The 21440-nt window shown below is 40.4% G+C and overlaps 1 protein-coding gene across 1 annotated transcript; it reads left to right on the plus strand.

The window, feature by feature from the left end:
* The first annotated feature begins 17 nt into the window (after positions 1 to 17).
* On the plus strand, positions 18 to 13272 carry si:ch73-382f3.1 (uncharacterized protein LOC100151273 homolog). Its single transcript, XM_034183306.1, has 4 exons — positions 18 to 482; positions 5138 to 5297; positions 5772 to 5947; positions 12855 to 13272. Exons 1-4 carry the CDS (start codon positions 333 to 335, stop codon positions 13236 to 13238), a joined length of 870 nt encoding a protein of 289 aa, XP_034039197.1. The 5' UTR covers positions 18 to 332; the 3' UTR covers positions 13239 to 13272.
* The last annotated feature ends 8168 nt before the right edge of the window (positions 13273 to 21440 follow it).

Below are 21440 nucleotides of genomic sequence, written 5' to 3' on the forward strand. Positions count from 1 at the left end.
ATAATGGCGGACGTATAAAAACATGACGTCCTTATGATCTACTGTCGCGGAGAGGTGCCATTTTGGCTCAAACTAAGTCGAGAACAATTTTATATGTGATAAGAAGTGTTTTAATGTGAGTGTTATATTATAACGTAAATATACTTTGAGCAAGCCGCGGCGATTTTACACGCATTAATGTGAATTTTTGTATGTTATCCGGGCTTGTTTCTACACGGTGTGAGCGGATACCAACAGATAATGCGTTGAAGACAGATTTGAAATCATCAGTTGGTCTCCGCTGAGGGACAAACACCGACGTTTTTCAGCTTTAACATTTGTTAAGTGCTGCTATGGGAGGCTGCTCCGCTCCCAACTGCTCCAACTCAACAAGCATAGGGAAACAGCTGTTTCGCTTCCCCAAAGACCCTGTGCGCAAGAAGAAATGGGTGGTGAACTGTCGACGGGACTTTGAGCCAACTGCACACTCCAGATTGTGTCAGGTAAAAAAAAAACAAAAAAAAAAAATAAAACCCTGACAGCAAGAAGAGCAACTTCAGCATGAGATAACATGCAAACTCCACAAAGAAAGGCCTCAGGCGGGAATCCAACCCACGACCTTATTGCTGTGGGGCAACAGTGCAGAGTCACCCCAAATCAGTTTTCCTTTTTCAGTTGATCAGGTGCCTCAATGTTCACCACAAACTAAATAGTTCATCCTTGTTATGTAGCTTTTTTAATTTAGTGAATTAAAAGATGACTAGCGCATTGCCTGTGGGCATCCACGGGCTCTAGATTGGGTAGGATTTATAAAATAGGTAATTGACATTTGTAAAGAGTGGTAATAAATTGTGCAAAGTTTCGATAATGAGTTGGAATGGTGTGTGAACCCAGAATGTTTTTAGGACCTTAGACCTCAACGGTAGCAAGTGAAGTCACCCCACTGCAAACTTGCCCCAGGTGAAGTCACCCCAGTCCAGGTAAAGTCACCCCACTTTTTTCGGTGAAGTCACCACGCTCCAGCTATCAATGTATATTTTTTAAAATAGTTAAAAATTGACTAGTTTAAAGTTAGGGACTTGCCAGTGTGATGTATACAACTGGGTAGTGCTCTCTGCTTCTCCCAAAAACATCTCACTAAAAAAACTTGAGTAAGAACAGCGTATTATGCTGCTGGTGTGTATAAATAATTTATTACATGATTATATCAGAAATTAAATATTGTATTACTATAGTGGGGTGGTTTCACCTGGACTGGGGTGACTTCACCTGGGGTGAGTTCACAGTGGAGTGACTTCACTATGAACTAACCTCAACAGTTTTTAGAAGAACAACTCAACCCTTTTATTTCCTGTTAATTATGTAAATTTTCATGTTAATTTACTCTATTTATAAATTGTTTAGGTTCTTGTTGTCATATATACACTATTATTATCTTCAGCATCATTATTATTATTTTATTATTACTTCTGTTTTATCATTTGATTATAAAATGGACCACAGTGGAAATAAGTGTTTTCACTTTCTTGTCATCCATATATTTTTTTTCCCGTATTTACAGTTATATTATGGACTTACATTGAATTTACTAAATAAAATCACGCTTTTATACACAAGTCAACAACAAAAAAAATTTCCTTGTATGGACTTTGAGAACTGATTTAGGGTGATTTTGTGGTGCTGATTCTAAATCAGATTTCTTTTATCACATCATGTTTTGTTCAATCTGCATGTACTGTATTGATGGATTACGCAAACGTTGCTCATTCACTCATGAATTTGACCCCACTGATCATGCACAAAGCAGCTTCAAAAGCATAGTTTTTAAACCAGGTCCACAAAATGTGAAGAGCCGTAATATTATTCATAGCACCTAAGAGGTGTGGGAGACAGCAGCTTTTGCATCGATGCTTGATACGTGAAATATGTTTTCATTCCTCAAAAGCGTGATGTGATTGGCAAAAACTGACACCAGACTCGGATTCAGCACCCCCAAATTACTCATAAACCAGCTCTCATCATACATTTTTCCTATCAATTTTACTGCCCTGGAAACTGTGGCAATAAAATCAGGGTGATACAAATGTTAAAATAGGGCAATACAAAAAAGACATTGAAAATACCAGGCTTTGTATCGCCCTGCTTTTCATTCAATTAGGAGCCACCATTTCTCAGCCCCACCAATGACACACCCCCATTTCGTGTTACCCTGGTGACAAGTGCAGGATCCTGATATAGGATCCAGATCATTTCATTCAACCAAGATGTTTGATCAAGATGAGAGTTTTAGCCTCCCTGGCAGGGAGTATTCTACAACCCCTGGCAAAAAGTATGTAATCACCGGCCTCGGAGGATGTTCATTCAGTTGTTTAATTTTGTAGAAAAAAGCAGATCATAGACATGACACAAAACTAAAGTCATTTCAAATGGCAACTTTCTGGCTTTAAGAAACACTATAAGAAATCAGGAAAAAAAATTGTGGCAGTCAGTAACGGTTACTTTTTTAGACCAAGCAGAGAGAAAAAAATTCTGAGGAAAAAATTATGGAATCATGAAAAACAAAAGAATGCTCCAACACGTCACTAGTATTTTGTTGCACCACCTCTGGCTTTTATAACAGCTTGCAGTCTCTGAGGCATTGACTTAATGAGTGACAAACAGTACTCTTCATCAATCTGGCTCCAACTTTCTCTGATTGCTGTGGCCAGATCAGCTTTGCAGGTTGGAGCCTTGTCATGGACCATTTTCTTCAACTTCCACCAAAGATTTTCAGTTGGATTAAGATCCGGAGTATTTGCAGGCCATGACATTGACCCTATGTGTCTTTTTGCAGGGAATGTTTTCACAGTTTTTGCTCTATGGCAAGATGCATTATCATCTTGAAAAATGATTTCATCATCCCCAAACATCCTTTCAATTGATGGGATAAGAAAAGTGTCTAAAATATCAACGTACATTTGTGAATTTATTGATGTAATGACAGCCATCTCCCCAGTGCCTTTACCTCACATGCAGCCCCATATCATCAGTGACTGTGGAAATTTACATGTTCTCTTCAGGCAGTCATCTTTATAAATCTCATTGGAACGGCACCAAACAAAAGTTCCAGCATCATCACCTTGCCCAATGCAGATTCGAGATTCATCACTGAATATGACTTTCATCCCGTCATCCACAGTCCACGATTGCTTTTCCTTAGCCCATTGTAACCTTGTTTTTTCTGTTTAGGTGTTAATGATGGCTTTCGTTTAGCTTTTCTGTATGTAAATCCCATTTCCTTTAGGCGGTTTCTTACAGTTCGGTCACAGACGTTGACTCCAGTTTCCTCCCATTCGTTCCTCATTTGTTTTGTTGTGCATTTTCGATTTTTGAGACATATTGCTTTAAGTTTTCTGTCTTGACGCTTTGATGTCTTCCTTGGTCTACCAGTATGTTTGCCTTTAACAACCTTTCCATGTTGTTTGTATTTGGTCCAGAGTTTAGACACAGCTGACTGTGAACAACCAACATCTTTTGCAACATTGCGTGATGATTTACCCTCTTTTAAGAGTTTGATAATCCTCCCCTTTGTTTCAATTGACATCTCTCATGTTGGAGCCATGATTCATGTCAGTCCACTTGGTGCAACAGCTCTCCAAGGTGTGATCACTCCTTTTTAGATGCAGACTAATGAGCAGATCTGATTTGATGCAGGTATTAGTTTTGGGGATGAAAATTTACAGGGTGATTCCATAATTTTTTCCTCAGAATTGAGTGAGTCCATATTTTTTCCCCTCTGCTTGGTCTAAAAAAGTAACCGTTACTGACTGCCACAATTTTTTTTTCCTGATTTCTTATAGTGTTTCTTAAAGCCAGAAAGTTGCCATTTGAAATTACTTTAGTTTTGTGTCATGTTTGTGATCTGCTTTTTTTCTACAAAATGAAACAACTGAATGAACATCCTCCGAGGCCAGTGATTCCATAATTATTGCCAGGGGTTGTACAACTTGAGTAAATGGACTGCATTTATATAGCGCTTTTCCATCTGCATGAGACGCTTAAAGAGCTTTACACATCAATGCCTCACATTCTTGAGTCTCATACTGAAGTTGTGAGACACCAAGAAGTTAGTGAAAAGGACATTCATGACTTCATAGAGAGACATAAGAACACCACCAGGAAAACGGAGAGTGACGTGAACTTGTTCACTGAATGGAACCAAGAAGGAGAGAAGCGGGCTCCTTATGGCATTGATTATTAGCACAAGTGTTTTAATGAAGGTTGTTGGTATAGTGAGTAAATCAGTTGTTATTAAATGGAGTTGACAATAACTATATGGTTCTTGTGCTTTATTTTTGTTGTAATATGTGATAAATATCTTATTACATGACTGTTATGTATCACACCCTGTATCATGCCCCGATGTGTCTGTATCCGCCTGATACAGATACATTCGGGCATGATGCAGGGCGTGACAAGGTATACTTACTGCCCCCTGCTGGATTGGCATGTGAGTCCAGAATGCAAATATCAACGTCCATTGCTCAGTGCTGTTAGCTAATATCTGTAGTTTCTCTAAAAATATTGCTCTTGTCAATTTTCCATTTTGGCAGCATTCATCCTTGACCAAAAATACACAATAATGACATTTAAAACCCCATAACCCAAACTCCCACATTGCATTGTTCACTGTTAGCTAATATCACTAATTTCTCCCAAAATATTAGTCCTAATAACTTTCTCTTTTCGCAGTGTTCATTCTTGACCCAAAATACATCAGCATACCAAACGGTAAATGTTAGCTGTCCCCAGTTTCTCCATGATCGAACCATACACACACACACACGCATACATGCACACAGAGGCCACTTGGCTATTAGAATATAGATAGCATTTAATGTTTTTGAGTTATTGTAATGTCTACACAAGCTAGCTGGGATAGACCAATCGATCAATCGGCCCACTTATGTACATTTTGCTGGCAGGGAATGTACCGTAGTTTTGCAAGCCAGATAAAACACCAACAAGCAAATGAAAAAATACACAGTCTCCTTCTCTGAGGTGTTGCAGTCAGATTTTACCGTTTAGCATTAAACTTTGAACATGCTGTTTAAACATGTTGTGGATATGCACAGGTTATGTGAAATCTCTGTTTTTGTTCTGCTGTTATTTCCACTAGGACCATTTTGAGCACAGCCAGTTTGAGGAGGTTGCCAGGTCTCCAGCCGGAGGAAAGAAACTGAAGCCCAATGCCATCCCTACTTTGTTCAGTGCTGGAGAGCCGGCGTATCCTGTAATCACTGATCCATTCATGCTTCTGCCCCTGAAATCTGAACCAGGTAAATAACCATTGATGACACATTCTTCTAATAATAATTTAATTAGAGGTACAGGGGAAGGTAGGGGTAAATGGCTTTCTATGATATATGAACCTCATATGCCAGATGGGCATGTAGTACAGGTGTCTGTGAGCTATTGATGAACTGATCAGCTTTTTGCAGAGCAGGAGAAGATGAAAATGTCCAGGTTTGAGGGTCCCTGAGGACCAGTGTTGGGAACCACAGGTATAGATGATTCAGTCTTCGATTATATGTATTTTGTCTTCACCTTATGAAAAAAGTAGCAGTTATTTTTCATTACTGAGTAAGCTTTTTATTTCTATGAGTAATCTTTTAGCAAGTACATAGTAGATCATCAAAATATTGAATTTCTCTCACTCAATTATGTCTTTTCACTGCTCAGGTCCTGCAACACATCTCACTCAGGTGAGTGTGATATATATATATATATATGTCATTGCTTTGTGTTTGCAGTGGAGCGGGATTTGAATTTTGGAGACCACGGCTATGCCAGACGCACCCCTCTGCCCGGCCTGGAGGGGGAGGATGCAGAAGGTGCGGGCGAGGAGCAGCAGCCTTGCACTCAGTGTCAGCTCCTTAAGAAACAGCTGGAGCAGGAGATGCAGCACACTGCACGGTTAAAGAAGGAGGTAAGAGGGAGTACGTGCAGACATCGGGAGGCTGTTGTCGAAGAACTCCAGGAAGATGTTACAATTTCAATTTATTTTCATTTATATAGCGCCAAATCACAACAGAGTTGCCCCAAAGCACTTCACACAGGTAAGGTCTAACCTTACCAACCCCCAGAGCAACAGTGATAAGGAAAAACTCCCTCTGAGGAAGAAACCTCAAGCAGACCAGACTCAAAGGGGTGACCCTCTTCTTGGGCCATACTACAAACATAAATTACAGAACAATTCACAGAACAATTCACGGACGAATATACAAGAAATGCTGTTGGCGGACAGGACAGGAGGATCGCCAACACGAATACAACTCCCATCTCTGGATGGAGCTGCACCTTAAACAGAGAGAAAAACAGAATCAGGCATCAGAAAGACAAAAAATACTGTATAATTTGCCAGCATTAATCAACAAGAAAAACAGAGAAATACTAAGGTGATCGCCGGCCGCTAGCCCTAAACTTCACTAAAACACCCAGAATTTAGGTAAAGTTGAGGCCGCAGCCCGCTCCAATTACTAATAAATGAATTAAAAGAGTAAAAAGCGTAAAACAAAACTGTACCAGTATACTAGCCTTATGAAAGGGAAAATAAGTGCGTCTTAAGTCTGGGCTTGAAAATCTCCATAGAATCTGACTGTTTTATTGATGCAGGGAGATCATTCCACAGAACAGGGGCACGATAAGAGAAAGCTCTGTGACCCGCAGACTTCTTATTCACCTTCAGGACACAAAGTAGTCCTGCACCCTGAGAACATAAAGCCCGGGCCGGTACGTAAGGTTTAATTAGGTCAGCTAGGTAGGGAGGTGCCAGTCCATGAATAATTTTATAGCTTAGTAGCAGAATCTTAAAATCTGATCTCACTGGGACAGGAAGCCAGTGAAGGGATGCCAAAATGGGTGTAATGTGGTTGTACTTTCTGCTTCGTGTCAAAAGTCTGGCTGCAGCATTTTGAACCAATTGGAGACCCCTAATGCTAGACTGCGGTAAACCAGAAAATAGAACATTGCAGTAGTCCAATCTAGAAGAGATAAATGCATGGATCAGGGTCTCAGCATCAGCCATAGACAGGATGGGACGAATCTTCGTTATATTTCGCAGGTGGAAGAAAGCAGTCCTAGTAATATTTCTAATGTGGAGGCCAAAGGACAACGAAGGATCAAAAATTACCCCAAGGTTCCTCACTTTGTCAGTGTGATGTATGACACACGAGCAGAGGCTGAGCGTTAACTGGTCAAATTGATGCCGATGTCTCACTGGACCAAGAACCATCATTTCAGTCTTATCAGTGTTTAAAAGTAGGAAGTTTCTAGACATCCAACTTCTGACTGCTGCAAGGCAATCTTCTAAGGATTTTATGTGAATGAGATTACCAGCAGTTATCGGCATGTATAACTGAGTATCATCTGCATAGCAGTGAAAGGTAATCCCCAAACGCCGCAGTATGTGCCCAAGGGGTGCTATATAAAGGGAGAAAAGCAGGGGGCCTAAGACAGGCCCCTGTGGAATCCCAAATTTCATGTCACTAAGGTTAGAGGTAGTGTTACTGTACAAAACACAGTGAGAACGACTGGTCAAGTATGACGTCAGCCATGCAAGGGCACTCCCAGTAATCCCAAAATTGATTTTCCAGCCTATCAAGTAGAATATGATGATCCACTGTATCAAATGCAGCACTGAGATCTAACAGCAACAGAACCGTAGTGGTGTCCAAATCCATTGTAAGCAGAAGATTATTCACCACTTTAGTGAGAGCCGTCTCTGTGGAATGATATTTTCTAAAAGCAGACTGCAGTGGCTCAAAGAGATTATTCTCAGTAAGATAGTCTACGAGCTGCCGTGACACCACTTTTTCCAGAATTTTAGAGCAAAATGATAGATTTGATATCGGCCGATAGTTTTTCAATACACTAGGGTCAAGATTAGGTTTCTTAAGAATTGGTTTAATCACTGCAGATTTGAAACATTTAGGAACAGATCCAGAAGTTAAAGAAAGATTAATAATTTCCAGCACAGTCAGCCCAAGAGTGGGCCACAGGTCCTTAAACAGTTTTGTTGGTATAGGATCAAATAAACAGGTTGTGCTTTTTGTTGACATTACGAGTTTTGTCAGCATGCCTAGAGAGATACTATCAAATTCTTTAAAACGAGGTAATACCTCAGTAGTGGCGCCCACCTCAATAGCAGGGTGTAGTGGCTGGGTTAAGGCATGCTGGGATATGTTCAATCTAATGTCATCATTTTCTTCCCAAAGTAATCCAGGAAATGTGCTATAAAAGGAGAGCGAACTACAGGTGGTTGTCCATGCATAAGTGTTACCACCGTGTCGAACAAGAACTTTGAGTTATGCTTGTTTTTGTTGATCAAATCAGAGTAGTAAGTCTGCTTTGTAGCCAATAATGCATGCTTATACTCTAAGATAGCATTACGCCACGCAAGGTGAAATACTAATTTTCCATTCTAGACCTCTTGCTTTATGCTTGTGGTCACGCAGGTAATCATTGAACCAAGGTTACTGTGTTTTGGGGAGCGCGGTTTTAACACAGGTGGTGCAATCATGTTGAGTGTAGTTTTGAGCACTGAGTTTAAACTATCCACAAGTCTGTCTACTGACTGGGTATTTGTCAGATGTGAAGCTAAGACATCAGGCAGTCTAGCTTCGAGTTCAGTCTTAGTTGAGGAGTTGATGCATCGCCGTAATGATATATAAGGTTGTTGTTCCACTAAACACGGCAGCGAAACTGTAAATTTAACTAGAAGCACTCAGAGAGTGCAAACCTCTGCCAAGGCCGTAGGGTCACTGACCCTAAAGAGATTCCCTCCTTGGCACAGTGATGTATTCAACAATTCAGTGTTACAACCAAAACTATGATACATACACTTTTCTTTCCTGTATATTTGACATCCTTGACCATGAAAACATACCACTAGAACTTGGAATCACTTTCAAATTGTCATTTCCAACCACTCCACAAAATTTCATCAAAATTCATTCAAAACTTTTTGAGTTATCCTACTGACAAACAGACAGACAGACAAACAAACGCGACCGAAAACATAACCTCCTTGGCGGAGGTAAATATATAAAAAATACTAAACCACTGTAACAGGTATTACATAAAAATAACAAAAGGAAAGTACATGTAATTTTTTTACAAATTAAACCTTCAAAGAAATGTTTACTGCATCAACAACAAGCTTGCAAACAACAAAGTTTGGTGATGATCGAATCCGGATCCGATCATCACAAAACTTTGTTTGAACATTTGAATATGTTACACCTTAATTTTTTTCAAGCCTTTCTGCTTTGTTTTTGTGGCGTTAGAAACTAGAATGTCAAAATTCCCCCTATCCTGCAATGATGAAGAATCCTTTAAAAAAATTCCTGGATCCGGATCACCACTAAAATTTAATCACTTGTTCCTCTTGTCATTTCCAACCACGCCACAAAATTTCATCAAAATCCGTTCAAAACGTTTTGAGTTATCCTGCTGACAGACAGAGGGCTAACCCTAAGCAAAAATAAATTTAAGAAATATTACAATTTGAAAACAAATGCACCCGAACGTGATGACAGCTGCAACTGCTTAATGCTAACTTTTAACATTGAAAATGCCATAGACATGCTAACGCGTTAGCATCGGGATCCGGATCGTGATCCCGATCACCACTAAAATTTAATCACTTGTTCCTCTTGTCATTTCCAACCACTCCACAAAATTTCATCAAAATCCATTCAAAACTTGAGTTATCCTGCTGACAGACAGACAAACAAACAAACAAACGCGACCGAAAACATAACCTCCTTGGCGGAGGTAATAAGTGAGTGATCAGACACCACTGATGTAAGAGGCATGATGTCAATATTCGTGCTGCAATACCATGTGCGAGAACCAGATCCAGGGTATTTCCACTAATGTGCGTCGAATCCCGAATGCATTTCCGAAATCCTAATGCATCCACAATTTCCATAAATGATTTGCAGAGGGGATCAGAAGGCTTATTTATATGAATGTTAAAGTCACCAATGATCAGAATGTTATCTACACTAGTTGACAAGTTAGAGATGAACGCACCAAATTCATCTAAGAATTCAGAATATGTGCCAGGAGGCCTATATACAGTGACAAAGTAATACAACTGATTTTTATTCTTCTGACCTTGGCAATGTGTAATATCCTGAGCAGAGCGGAGAATCAGATGCTCAAACAAGTTATATTTGTGACCCCCAACAGCTAATAAGCTAAACCTAGATTTATAAATAAGAGCAACACCCCCGCCTTGCTTCGCATCACGAGGGACGTGACTAAATGTATATGCTGGTGGGCAGGCCTCATTTAAGGGGAGGACAGCTGTAGGTTTAAGCCAGGTTTCACATAGCCCAATCATATCTAAGTGATGATCAATAATTAGATCATTGATCAACAATGATTTTGAGGACAGTGATCTTATGTTAATGAGACCCAGTCTAAGGACCTCAGTGGGGTTGACAGTTGAACTATTTGGGTTTAGGGGTGGTTCCAGAGTAGCATATATAAGATGCCTAGAAATAGGTTTAGGTTTGAGACATTCCACGCGCGTTGTAGGTAGCAGACACGAAATCTTTGCTATTGCTGGAACAACCACTGGGCCATCCTCAATTTCAACAACATCCAATATAGTAATGGGTATTAAGTTTGGAAAGCATATCCCTCTATGATTTTTATGGACACGACTACGGAAGCAGGCCACAGTCTCAACTTGTTGAAATTCCTTCCCTGGCAAATAAACTGCACTTATCACCATAGTGGATTTTCTGCACTAAATTCCCCACTAAGCTAATGGATTCCACACCCACATTTGTCATAAGCCTTGCAGGGTCTCTAATCACCTGCTCCGTGGCCTGCTGTAGATTCCTAATGTTACCCTCCCTGTAGAGCTCTATCTATGTTTGCAGACAAGATGGCGGCGCCTTCCCCAGTAGGGTGGAGGCCATCCGGCATCAGCAAGCCACGGTGGCCCCAGAACGAAGCCAGTTATCAATAAAGCTATAGCCTTGCTGTCTACAAAACTGCGCCAGCTACCTATTTAACAATGTCAGCCTGCTAAACGCCTCATCAGTACCCCGGGAGGGGAGGGGACTAGAGACTACTAATCGATGCTGACACATCTTTCTGGCAAGGTCACAAGTCCTCTCTATGTCCATTTTTGTGACCTCTGAGTGCTTCATCCTGATATCATTGGTGCCAACGTGAATAACTATGTGACTATATCTCATGTCATGTTCCTTCGTCTGTCTTCCCTTCTGCAGCATCAGCACCCTAAGATGAGATGCAGTGTCGGGAGCTCTGGCCCCAGGAATACATTTAACGTCACCCGGCGTCTGTAACCTGACTTTGCGGGTGATAGAATCCCCTATCACTAAAGTCCGGTGTTTCGGACTGGAGACAGGAGTGGAAGTCACTTGTGGGCTCAGAGAATTCACATCAGGCAAATCCAAGGGGGAGAACCGATTCACAGTTCGCACTGGCGACTGTGATCGGGGTGCCACAACTGGGCACCAAGCCCTACGGGGCTTCCTCCGCCTAGCCACAGTCCAAAAGCCGTCCTCCACAGCCAGCATTTCTAAGCTGATGCTAATGGGCTTGCTAGCCGGCCCAACACTAACCTCATCTGGAGTGCCCGTAACATCTAACTCCACTGAGCTAGGAAGCTGCTCTAACGTACGGACACGGCTCTCTAAGAGAGCCACCCTATCTTCCAACATCACGCAGGATTTACGGAGGGTAGGATTTGTAGTGTACTTTGTGCACTAAGAAATTCAAGAATGTAGCCAAGCAAACACGAGCTAACCAATAATGGATAAGCTAACCACTCCTAAGGCTCACACAGACGCAAATAAATGAATTAAAATTCACAGCAGTTACACTGAAAAACTAACAGAAGTATTAAACAGGTAAAAAAAGCAGCAGCTATAAAATACACTAAACAGTTAATTAACTAACAGAAGTATAAAAAAATGAAATGAAAAAATGATGAGGGGGTCCGAAATAGCTAACGCAAGCTAACCGCTAGCGAAAATGCTAGCTGCTCCTAAGATTTTACACAGGAGTAAAATAATTACTTAAAATTCACAGCAGTTCGACTGAAAAATGAACAGAAGTATTAAATGGGTAAAAAAGAAACAGCTATAAAAAGTAACAACGGGGGGAGGGGAGGAGTAGACCTAGCTAGCGAAAGCTAACCGCTAGCAAATGCTAACTGCTAGCGATTCACAACAGGACTGTTGTTAAATAACATTCAGAGTAGATACAATTAATAACCAGAAGCGTGCTAAACAGAAATAAAAGAAGCGTATACAACTGTGTGAAGTTCAGAGTGGCGTCACAGCAACAAACAATCCATCGGAAGCAAGTTGCCAGATCTGTGATACAGTGTATAAAAAGCCTAAATTGTAGCCTTTGTTGTTATTTCCAGCATGAATGGATTACTTTTCAGAGCATACAAGAAGAATTCTTTTGGAGAAGTTACAGTGAAAATCTTTGATCTGCCGTAAAGCCAGAAGAAAAAAATAAAATAAGAATCATCTTCATACTTGAAATGATGTGTCTTTTCATTGTTTGTTAAATAATACACAAATGTCCAAATTCACATCAGTCATTGGCAGCTGGTTGTTACCAGCTCGTCCATCATAAATCTGGCTGTTTTCCTTATTTTGATGATGATTACGATCCACGTCATCACAGTTGTCATGTATGTGTTCATTGTGAGGCACAGGTCGGTCTGTTGGATCATCGGTATATGAGAGAAGAAACAGAGATAAATTGTTGAAGACTTGAAATGGGCTTTGATAACTCTGTCAGCACTAATAAACTCACGTCTTTGTCTATGTCAGGCCGAGGAGATGAAGAAACGTCTGTATCGTCTCGACCGGATCGAGAGGGGCCTGCGTAACTTTCTATACGAGGATCAGATCCGTGCGCTGTCACTCACCAAGCGCTCTCGGCGTGCCGTTTGGTCTCCAGAAACCATCCTGAAGGCCCGAAAGATTCGCTGTTCTGTTGGAACTAAGGGTTATGAATATCTGCGGGAGCTGGGGTACCCGCTGCCGTCCTACAGGACTCTGTGTAACCGCTTAGAGACTAAGATCATGGTGACGACTGACATGAGCTGTGAGGAGCTGGCAGAGCTGAGCCTGGGGCTCATGGCCACCTGCGACAGCCCCACAGAAGGTGTCGGGGACAATGATGAGGAGGAGCTAATAGGCGTTTTGTCCTGATCCCACTCACTTTCCTTCATGCGTGCTTGCATGAGCGACTCACAATATCCAAGAGAGAAATGTGCAGAATTTGCAGTCAGAGCTGCAGATGCAACATTAGTGTAGTCTGTGCCGAAGACTACTGTTCAAAGACTGAGATTGTATGACAAGTACACACACATCATTTGCACAAATGTTGCTGAATTTGCTGCTTGTGTTTAAAGTGTTTCATAGTTTGTTTAATAAATTATTTGGGAGATTCACCGACTGGTTCTGTGCACAGTGAATGCTGGTTATTTTCAGGATATTCAAATGCAGTGTGACTGATTGTATGTACATATGAAAACTGTACAAGTATGGCAAGTACTACTATGGGTTCAAAACTTGTTATAGTCCCTAATTTCTTCTTATTATACAATCATTATTTTAGGTTACATTTATCTGAATAAAATTTGTCTGTGTGATGTTGGATGCAAAACTAGCTGAAACATGCTGTCCGAAATGTACTGTCTTAAAATTATTGAGCAAGGAAGATAAACTCCTAAAACACATCAATCCTATAGCAGTCCTACAGGAAATCCAACAAAATCATATTGAAGTAATTCACTATGTGCAAATAAGGTGATGAAGTTTTGCCTATAATTTACATGCAACCGTTACAGAAGAATGTTAGCTACAGCCATCCTGTGTCAAATTAGAGTAGCTGAATCCAAATCAGACATTGTGCAACTGGACTTTGAACAAATTAATCACATGGTGATCTGTATTTGTCTTGCAAATGATTCCTCACCCAAGATGAAACAGCTTCATATTGCAGTGGTAGATTACACAGTAATGACGTTTAAATATGTTAACACCTGAGCGACTTCTGAGTTTCGTTGCTGTACAGTAGTTTGGAGAGAGGCTGTAACTAACTTTGTGTAGACTCTCATTGATTTTTTTTTTTTTTTTTTTTGTCTATGAAGGCAAATCGATGGAGTTGTTTGTCACATGGTGAAGTACACCTCCAAAGAGTCCAAAGCCTGACCCCGACATCGTAAATATTGTTCTGTACTCAGATCAATATCACAAAAAGAGAATATATTTTGATTGTGCAAAGCAAAAAACATGGGATATTTTTCCCCTCTCTTTCTTTTAGCAAGGGTACTTAAAAAATACAACCCATTATTTAAAAAAAAGTTGGAATGGTATGGAAAATACAAAAAGCCCTGCAGTGATTCTGACATTTACTTAATTTCATTTGTTAATATACATCCATTCCTAAAATTAAAGGCCTGAAACACATTCCCCAAAAATTTCGGATGCTAAAGTATTTACCATTCCTTCTCACAACACTTAAAAGATGTTTTAGTGTTGAGGATAACAAGCGATTAAGTGTTTAAGGTATTCTGTCTCATTCTTGTCATTATATCTCAAAGTGTGCAACAGTATTGCTTGCAGTTATTTTTTTTTTTTTTTTTTTACATGTCGTCCATGCATATTCTTTTGGGGACAGATCAGCACAGGAGGCAGGCCAGTCTAATAGCCATAGCCTCTCCTTCTGCAGCTATGCCTTTATAATTTATGCAGAATATGGTTTTGCATTGTCTTGTTGAAAAAATGCATGGACATCCCCAGAAAAGATCTCATCTTGAAGGCAACAAATATGTTGCTCTAAATGTTTTGGGTTTTTTTTTGCATTAATGCTGCCATTACAGAAGTGTAATTTACTTTTGCCAAGAGCACTGACACGACCCCATCCTGCGACAGACCCTGGCTTTTGGACTTATTGTTGATAACAGTCTGGATAGTGCTTTTCCTCTTTGATCTGGCGTACACGGTGTCCATTTTTTTTTTTTTTTTTTCAAAAAAAAAAAACAAAAACCTCTGCAGTATTGATTTGTATGACCACAACACATTTACACTGCTTGTTGGACCACCTAGGTGCCTCTGAGCACAGAGAAGTCAGGGTGTTTTCTGTAGAAGGTTAACAAGGCTTATTTTTTTGCACAGTAAAGTTTTAAGTGCCATTTGTGAATTCCCTATGGTAGCGCTTAACAAAGGTTTCCCAAAGTAATCCTTTGCCGATGTGGTTATATCAGCTATTGATCAATAACAGCTTTTGATGCAGTGCCGTGTAAGGGGTCACAAATCAGAGGTGTTCTTTACATTTAGTAGTTCAAACATGCACATGTTTACCTCTGTAGGGATCCTCTCCATGCTGCTGGACATTAATGATGTTTTTTCCTGTTCAGTGGTGACAAGAAAGTTTACTGAGAGTTTTCTTTAAGTATAATTGCATTGTGTAACTGGTTAGCCCTTGATGGTTTACATTCTACATCAATACTGCACCAATTCAGATCATTCCCAAGTGAAAAAAGAAGCAGAAAACATCTAAAACAAGAGCAATTAGAGATTTCTTGCATTCAACAATCCGGATCCGCATCACCTCCAAATTTCAGTGGAAGCGTCCATGCCCTAATATCTATCTGTGGTGCAAATTTGGTGAGAATCCATGAAGTTGTTTTGAAGAAATGCTTCAAAGCCTATATAAAGGGAAATCTTGATCCAGAATCTGGATCCGGATCACCTCCAAAATTTAATGGAGTCTTCCGTGCCCTAATATCGATCTGTGGTGCAAATTTGGTGAGAATCCTTGCAGTAGTTTAGAAGAAATCCTTCAAAGACTATATAAAGGGAAATCTTGATCCAGAATCCGGATTCGGATCCAGATCACCGCCAAAATTTTATTGGAGTCTTCCATGGCCTAATATCTGTCTGTGGTGAAAATTTGGTGAGAATCCATGAAGCAGTTTTGACGTAATCCTTCAAGCCTATATAAAGGGAAATCTTGATCCAGAATCCAGATCACCTCCAAAATTTTATTGGAGTCTTTGATGGACTAATATCTATCAGGTGAAAATTTGGTGAGAATTCATGAAGCAGTTTTGACATAATCCTTCAAAGCCTATATAAAGTGAATTTTAATCCAGAATCGGGATTCAGATCACCTCCAAAATTTAATGGAGTCTTCCATGGATGAATATGTATCTGTTGAAAATTTCGTCAAAGTCCATGCAGTGGTTTTGACGAAATCCTGCTAACAGAAATCCTTCATACCGCATATAAAGTGAAACTTGATCCAGAATCTGGTTCTGGATCCAGATCACCTCCAAAATTTAATGGTTTCTTCCATGGCCTAATACCTATCTGTGGTGAAAATTTCGTCAAAATTTGTTCAGTAGTTTTGACGTAATCCTGCTAAAAGACAGACAAATAAACGCAATGATTTTTTTTTTTTTTTTTTTTGGATAATGGTGGCATTCCCTAAAAAGAAGCATTTTTTAAAATTATTTAAAGTTAATGTGAGAAGAAAATTCCATATTTTGCAAATCCAGTATTGTGAAGAACTCGATGCTAATGGAGATACAGGCCCCTATGAGTGCTGCTGCAGTGACAAGCTGACAGTAAGCAAAGTGTGCAACGCATCTGTGCATGCGTGGGTCAAGCAGGGTCAAAAATTCCAGCTACCAAACACACACCGCTGCCACTGAATTTCGTATACGGTAGCGTTAGCGGACTGTGAAAGTTAAGGTAGGGATTGTTTCAAAGGCTTTAAGTGATGCATACAGTAATGACAGGTGCGCATTGTGCTGTTTTCAAATGCTCGAACGGAATTTATTGGCTTGAAAGGAGGCTGAAAACACACGATTGCAAGGCTCCGCCGAGTTCACCCAAAGACAGCAAGAAGAAGAAATCTGGTGTAAATCTCCTTTCATCCTAAACAATTTCCCCACAGAAAAAGATCCAGATGGACGTAAAAGACTGACTAAAATTGTAAGTTTCTTGCACACATCTATTTTGTCAATATCCTGAAACTGTGCCGAATTATAATGTGCCTGATGACGCTGTTTTCGTGCATCGGCTTGAGACTGTAATGTCACGCCATGAATAACGTGGCGCGTAATATTGTAATATTGACATGTTCTATAAACAAACTGCATGCATGCACTTATTGTATGTCTGTCAACTTATCAAAACAAACGTGACACCAAAGAGATTATATGTGAGACCCACCTTCCTTGTAGTCATTACGAAGCCGGTGGAGTAGCGATTTTCAACCCTGCTTAGCAAATATTCTGCAATATCGGCTAACATGCAAGGTGGCCACAGTTTCAGACCCTGGACTTCGTCTAACCATCTGTCAGTTGCCTTCAACGGGTCAGAAATTTGTTTGTCTCCAGCTATCAACAAGAACTGGTCATTTTCAACAGCAGCTCTCTTTTCCTCCTTTGTCAGCACTAACGACAGTTTCTGTACCAATGCAGCACACACAAGGGCAGCCAGCTCTTCTTTCCGTTTCTGTCTACTGCCGTACACAGTCCTGGTTGTAACATGCAATCCACGGAGCTTACAAAAACGCTTTAAATCGTCAACTTTCCAACGGTTGAAATGGTCCAAATCATAGCACTCCTCGCTGCTTTCTGCCATCTTTGAATGTGGATTGGTAGCTGAAAAATGTAGCGTACTCATAATGCACCACACACCCTGAGATGTGCACTTCGCTTATTCAGCAAAAGTTAATTCAGTCCCAAACGTGATCAGTTTTATGTGTTCAGTTCACATGAACAGTGTCTCTACTCATACTAAGTTGACATTAATCCTTTGCTGTTCAAAATCTGCAGTCAGCCCCTACCCCCATTAGCTGAGAAGTTCCTCTCTCCAAAACACAGATTCACTGTAGCGACCACTTGTTTAAACATGTGGAAACAGTTTGATATTAGTTGAAAAATGTACTATGGATTCAAGCCAAGAAGTCAAAAAGAGACCTCATGTCTCAATATAAAGAATCCATATTTTCAAATGCTGGAATTGAGGTTCTGGTCTGTCTGATCTCTATGTGGGTTTAACACACTCTGATATCCCATTTTAATGTTGACAATGGCCCAGTCTCCCAATTAATCCTTTAAAAAATATCAAGTTCTTTCGGTTGTTCCATGTCCAGTTCAGTTTAAATAATTTATATTGCACCAAATCACAACATAATTCACATCAAAGCCCTAAGCATGAGTATGGTTGAGACCTTAACCATCCCATGAGCAAGCACATTGGTGACGAATAAGGAAAAACTCTCTCAGCGTTTATGTTCTACAGCAGTGGGTTTATGTTCTACAGCAGTGGTTCTCAAACTGGTCCCCAAGGACCACCAAACAGACACATGTTCCAGCTCGGCTCATTCAGGTGTGTAGCCAATCAAGTAGTGACAGATGACCTAATCGGTTTATGGCAGAGCAGGAAGAGATGGAAAATGTGAACGTTAAGTGGTACTTGAGGACTGGTTTGAGTGCTACTGTTCTAATGGAAGAGACCTCAAGCAGACCAAACTCAGGAAGGTGGCCATCTGCTATGAACATTCTATCAAGACAGAACACAAAGCACTACACAAGACTGACAGAGGATGGAATAACTTCAGAGAAAATTTGGAATTGAGACAAGCTGCTATTTCTCATTGCCCACTAGCAGGATAACATAATTAAGTCAACCACAATCAGGTGTAGATCAGAGTCCCAGACAAAGTGAGAGCTTAAAATTAATATGGATGTCAAGGCAGGATCTCAGTCACTGATGTAGGAGATACGAGGAGTGACTGAGAAGTTTTAAGCCTGATCCAGAAAAAATAGGGCATGGTTCTCCATCTTTTGCATTCTGAGAACTCAGTATTTCTCAAGAATGTGTAATGTTTTGACTCAGTCGGTGTAATGTTGAGAAATGCTGGGTTCTCAGAATGCAAAAGATGGAGAACCATGCCATACTTTTTCTGGATCAGGCTTAAAACTTCTGAATTACCCTTTGTATCAAGGATGCCACTGTACACCAGCTGGAATCCTGTTTTGCAAGTCATCAAAGCGACTTTCTCAGTTCCAAAAAAAATACTATAGTATATGTTGGTGTGAGATTGCAGTCATTCAGGTGAGTGTGTTCATCTTCAAATTTGGGAGCATACATTGGTGTCTTACATAGCTCCCTCCAGCACACTGCAAAAAGACCTTGGATCTTGAAGGGAACCATCCAGACAGACAGCTGGTCCATCCCCTCCGCTTGAAAGGAACTATTTACAGTCGTATGCAAATGTTTGGGCACCCCTGACAATTTTCATGATTTTCCTTTATAAATCATTGGTTGTCTGGATCAGAAATTTTAGTTAAATATATCATATAGCAGATGAACACACTGATATTTGAGAAGTGAAATGAAGTTTCCAGTATTTACAGAAAGTGTGCAATAATTATTTAAACAAAATTGAGCAGGTGCATAAATTTGGGCACAAAACAAAGATTTTTCAACATCATGGTTTAGGGGAAGGATATAAAAAGCTATCTCAGATATTTCAGCTGTCAGTTTCCACTGTGAGGAACATAGTTAGGAAATGGAAGACCACAGGAACAGTACTAGTTAAGGCCCAAAGTGGCAGATGAAGAAAAATCTCAGATAAGCTGAAACGAAGGATGGTGAGAACAGTTATAGTCAACCCACAGACCTGCTCCAAAGACCTACAACATAATCTTGCTGCAGATAGTGTCTCTGTGCATCACTTAACTATACAGCACACTTTGCACAAAGAGATGCTGTAAGGCAGAAGAAGCCTTTTCTGCATATACACCACAAACAGAGTCGCTTGAGGTATGCTAAAGCACATTTGGACAAGCCAGCTTCATTTTGGAATAAGGTGCTGTGGACTGATGAAACTAAAATTGAGTTATTCGGACATAATAAGGGGCGGTATGCATGGCTGAAAAAGAACACAGCATTCCAAGAAAAACATTTGCTACCTACAGTAAAATTTGGAGGTGGTTTCATCATGCTGTGTGGCTGTGTGGCCAGTGCAGGTACTGGGAATCTTGTTAAAGTTGAGGGTCACATGGATTCCAATCAGTGTCAGTAGATTCTTGAGAACAATGTTCATGAATCAGTGGCAAAGATGAAGTTGCGCCGGGGCTGGATCTTTCAACAAGACAATGACCCTAAACACTGCTCAAAATCTACAAAGGCATTCATGCAGAGGAACAAGAACAATGTTCTGGAATGGCCATCTCAGTCCCCAGACCTGAATATTACTGAAAATCTGTGGTGTGATTTTAAGCGGGCTGTCCATGCTCAGACACCAACAAACCTGAGATGTTTTGTAAAGAAGAATGGTCCAAAATACCTTCAACCAGAATCCAGACTGTCATTGGAAGGTATAGGAAGCATTTAGATGCTGTTATTTTTGCAAAAGGAGGATCTACTAAATATTGATGTATTTTTTTCTGTTGGGGTGCCCAAATTTATAGACCTGCCTAATTTTGTTTAAAGAATTATTGCACACGTTCTGTAAATCCTATAAACTTCATTTCACTTGTCAAATATCACTGTGTTTGTCTGCTATATGATATATTTAACTGAAATTTCTGATCCAGACAACCAATGATTTATAGAGGAAAAATCATGGAAATCATCAGGGGTGCCCAAACATTTGCATACAACTGTATATGCTACAGGCAGGTGAAGCATGGGCAAGTCCCTGGCTTTCTCCAGTTAATGTGGTCCTTTATCCTGAGGTACCTACGTGCTGGATCATGACCAGACAAATGGGTAACGCGGCCAAAATGTTGTAGCCTGACATTCCCAGGCAATGCAAGTAATACTCCTCATCTGAGTCTCCTCAAGTAACAGCTGACACAAGGTCACTCAACTGGTATCCAATGATTCTCCAAAGAGACCGAGTCATAGATCACTAATCACTTAGATCAGTGATTAGCATCCACATCTCACAACCATACAGTAACATATGAATCATCAGGACCCGAAAGACCCGAGTTCTCATGCAAAGATGTTGACATCTCCAAACACTTCTGACCAGCAACTCATGACTCCAGAAGTTTTCCTAGGTGTGTCCCAATCGCAAAGGCAGATGACCTAGAGGCATGAATCTCACTGCCGTCTGCCGAGATATGTGAATGTCTCTACAAGTTCAACACTTTAGCCACATACAGATACACTTCTGATGGTCACGTCCAGGAAAGACTGGACTTTAATCTTGATCCAGGCTTTCTGAGTCCACACTCAGCTTAAGTGTTCAGTCAGGGTATCACTGATTCATCCGTTCATCTGAGCCCACCCCCATGAGTTACCCTCAGGTAACTCATGAAACAGGATTGAAACAGTCAATCTTTCTCTCTCTCTCTCTCTCTCTGTGTTTGCTTT

The sequence above is a fragment of the Thalassophryne amazonica genome, chromosome 12 (genome assembly GCF_902500255.1).
Source record: "Thalassophryne amazonica chromosome 12, fThaAma1.1, whole genome shotgun sequence".
Classification (NCBI taxonomy): Eukaryota; Metazoa; Chordata; class Actinopteri; order Batrachoidiformes; family Batrachoididae; genus Thalassophryne; species Thalassophryne amazonica.

Bases quoted from the DNA above. Each gene is read 5' to 3' on its own strand.
- si:ch73-382f3.1 (XM_034183306.1), top strand. From the start codon at position 333: ATGGGAGGCTGCTCCGCTCCCAACTGCTCCAACTCAACAAGCATAGGG. The intron at 483-5,137 runs GTAAAAAAAAAA...TATTTCCACTAG, and splicing joins CACACTCCAGATTGTGTCAG to GACCATTTTGAGCACAGCCA. The intron at 5,298-5,771 runs GTAAATAACCAT...TTGTGTTTGCAG, and splicing joins GCCCCTGAAATCTGAACCAG to TGGAGCGGGATTTGAATTTT.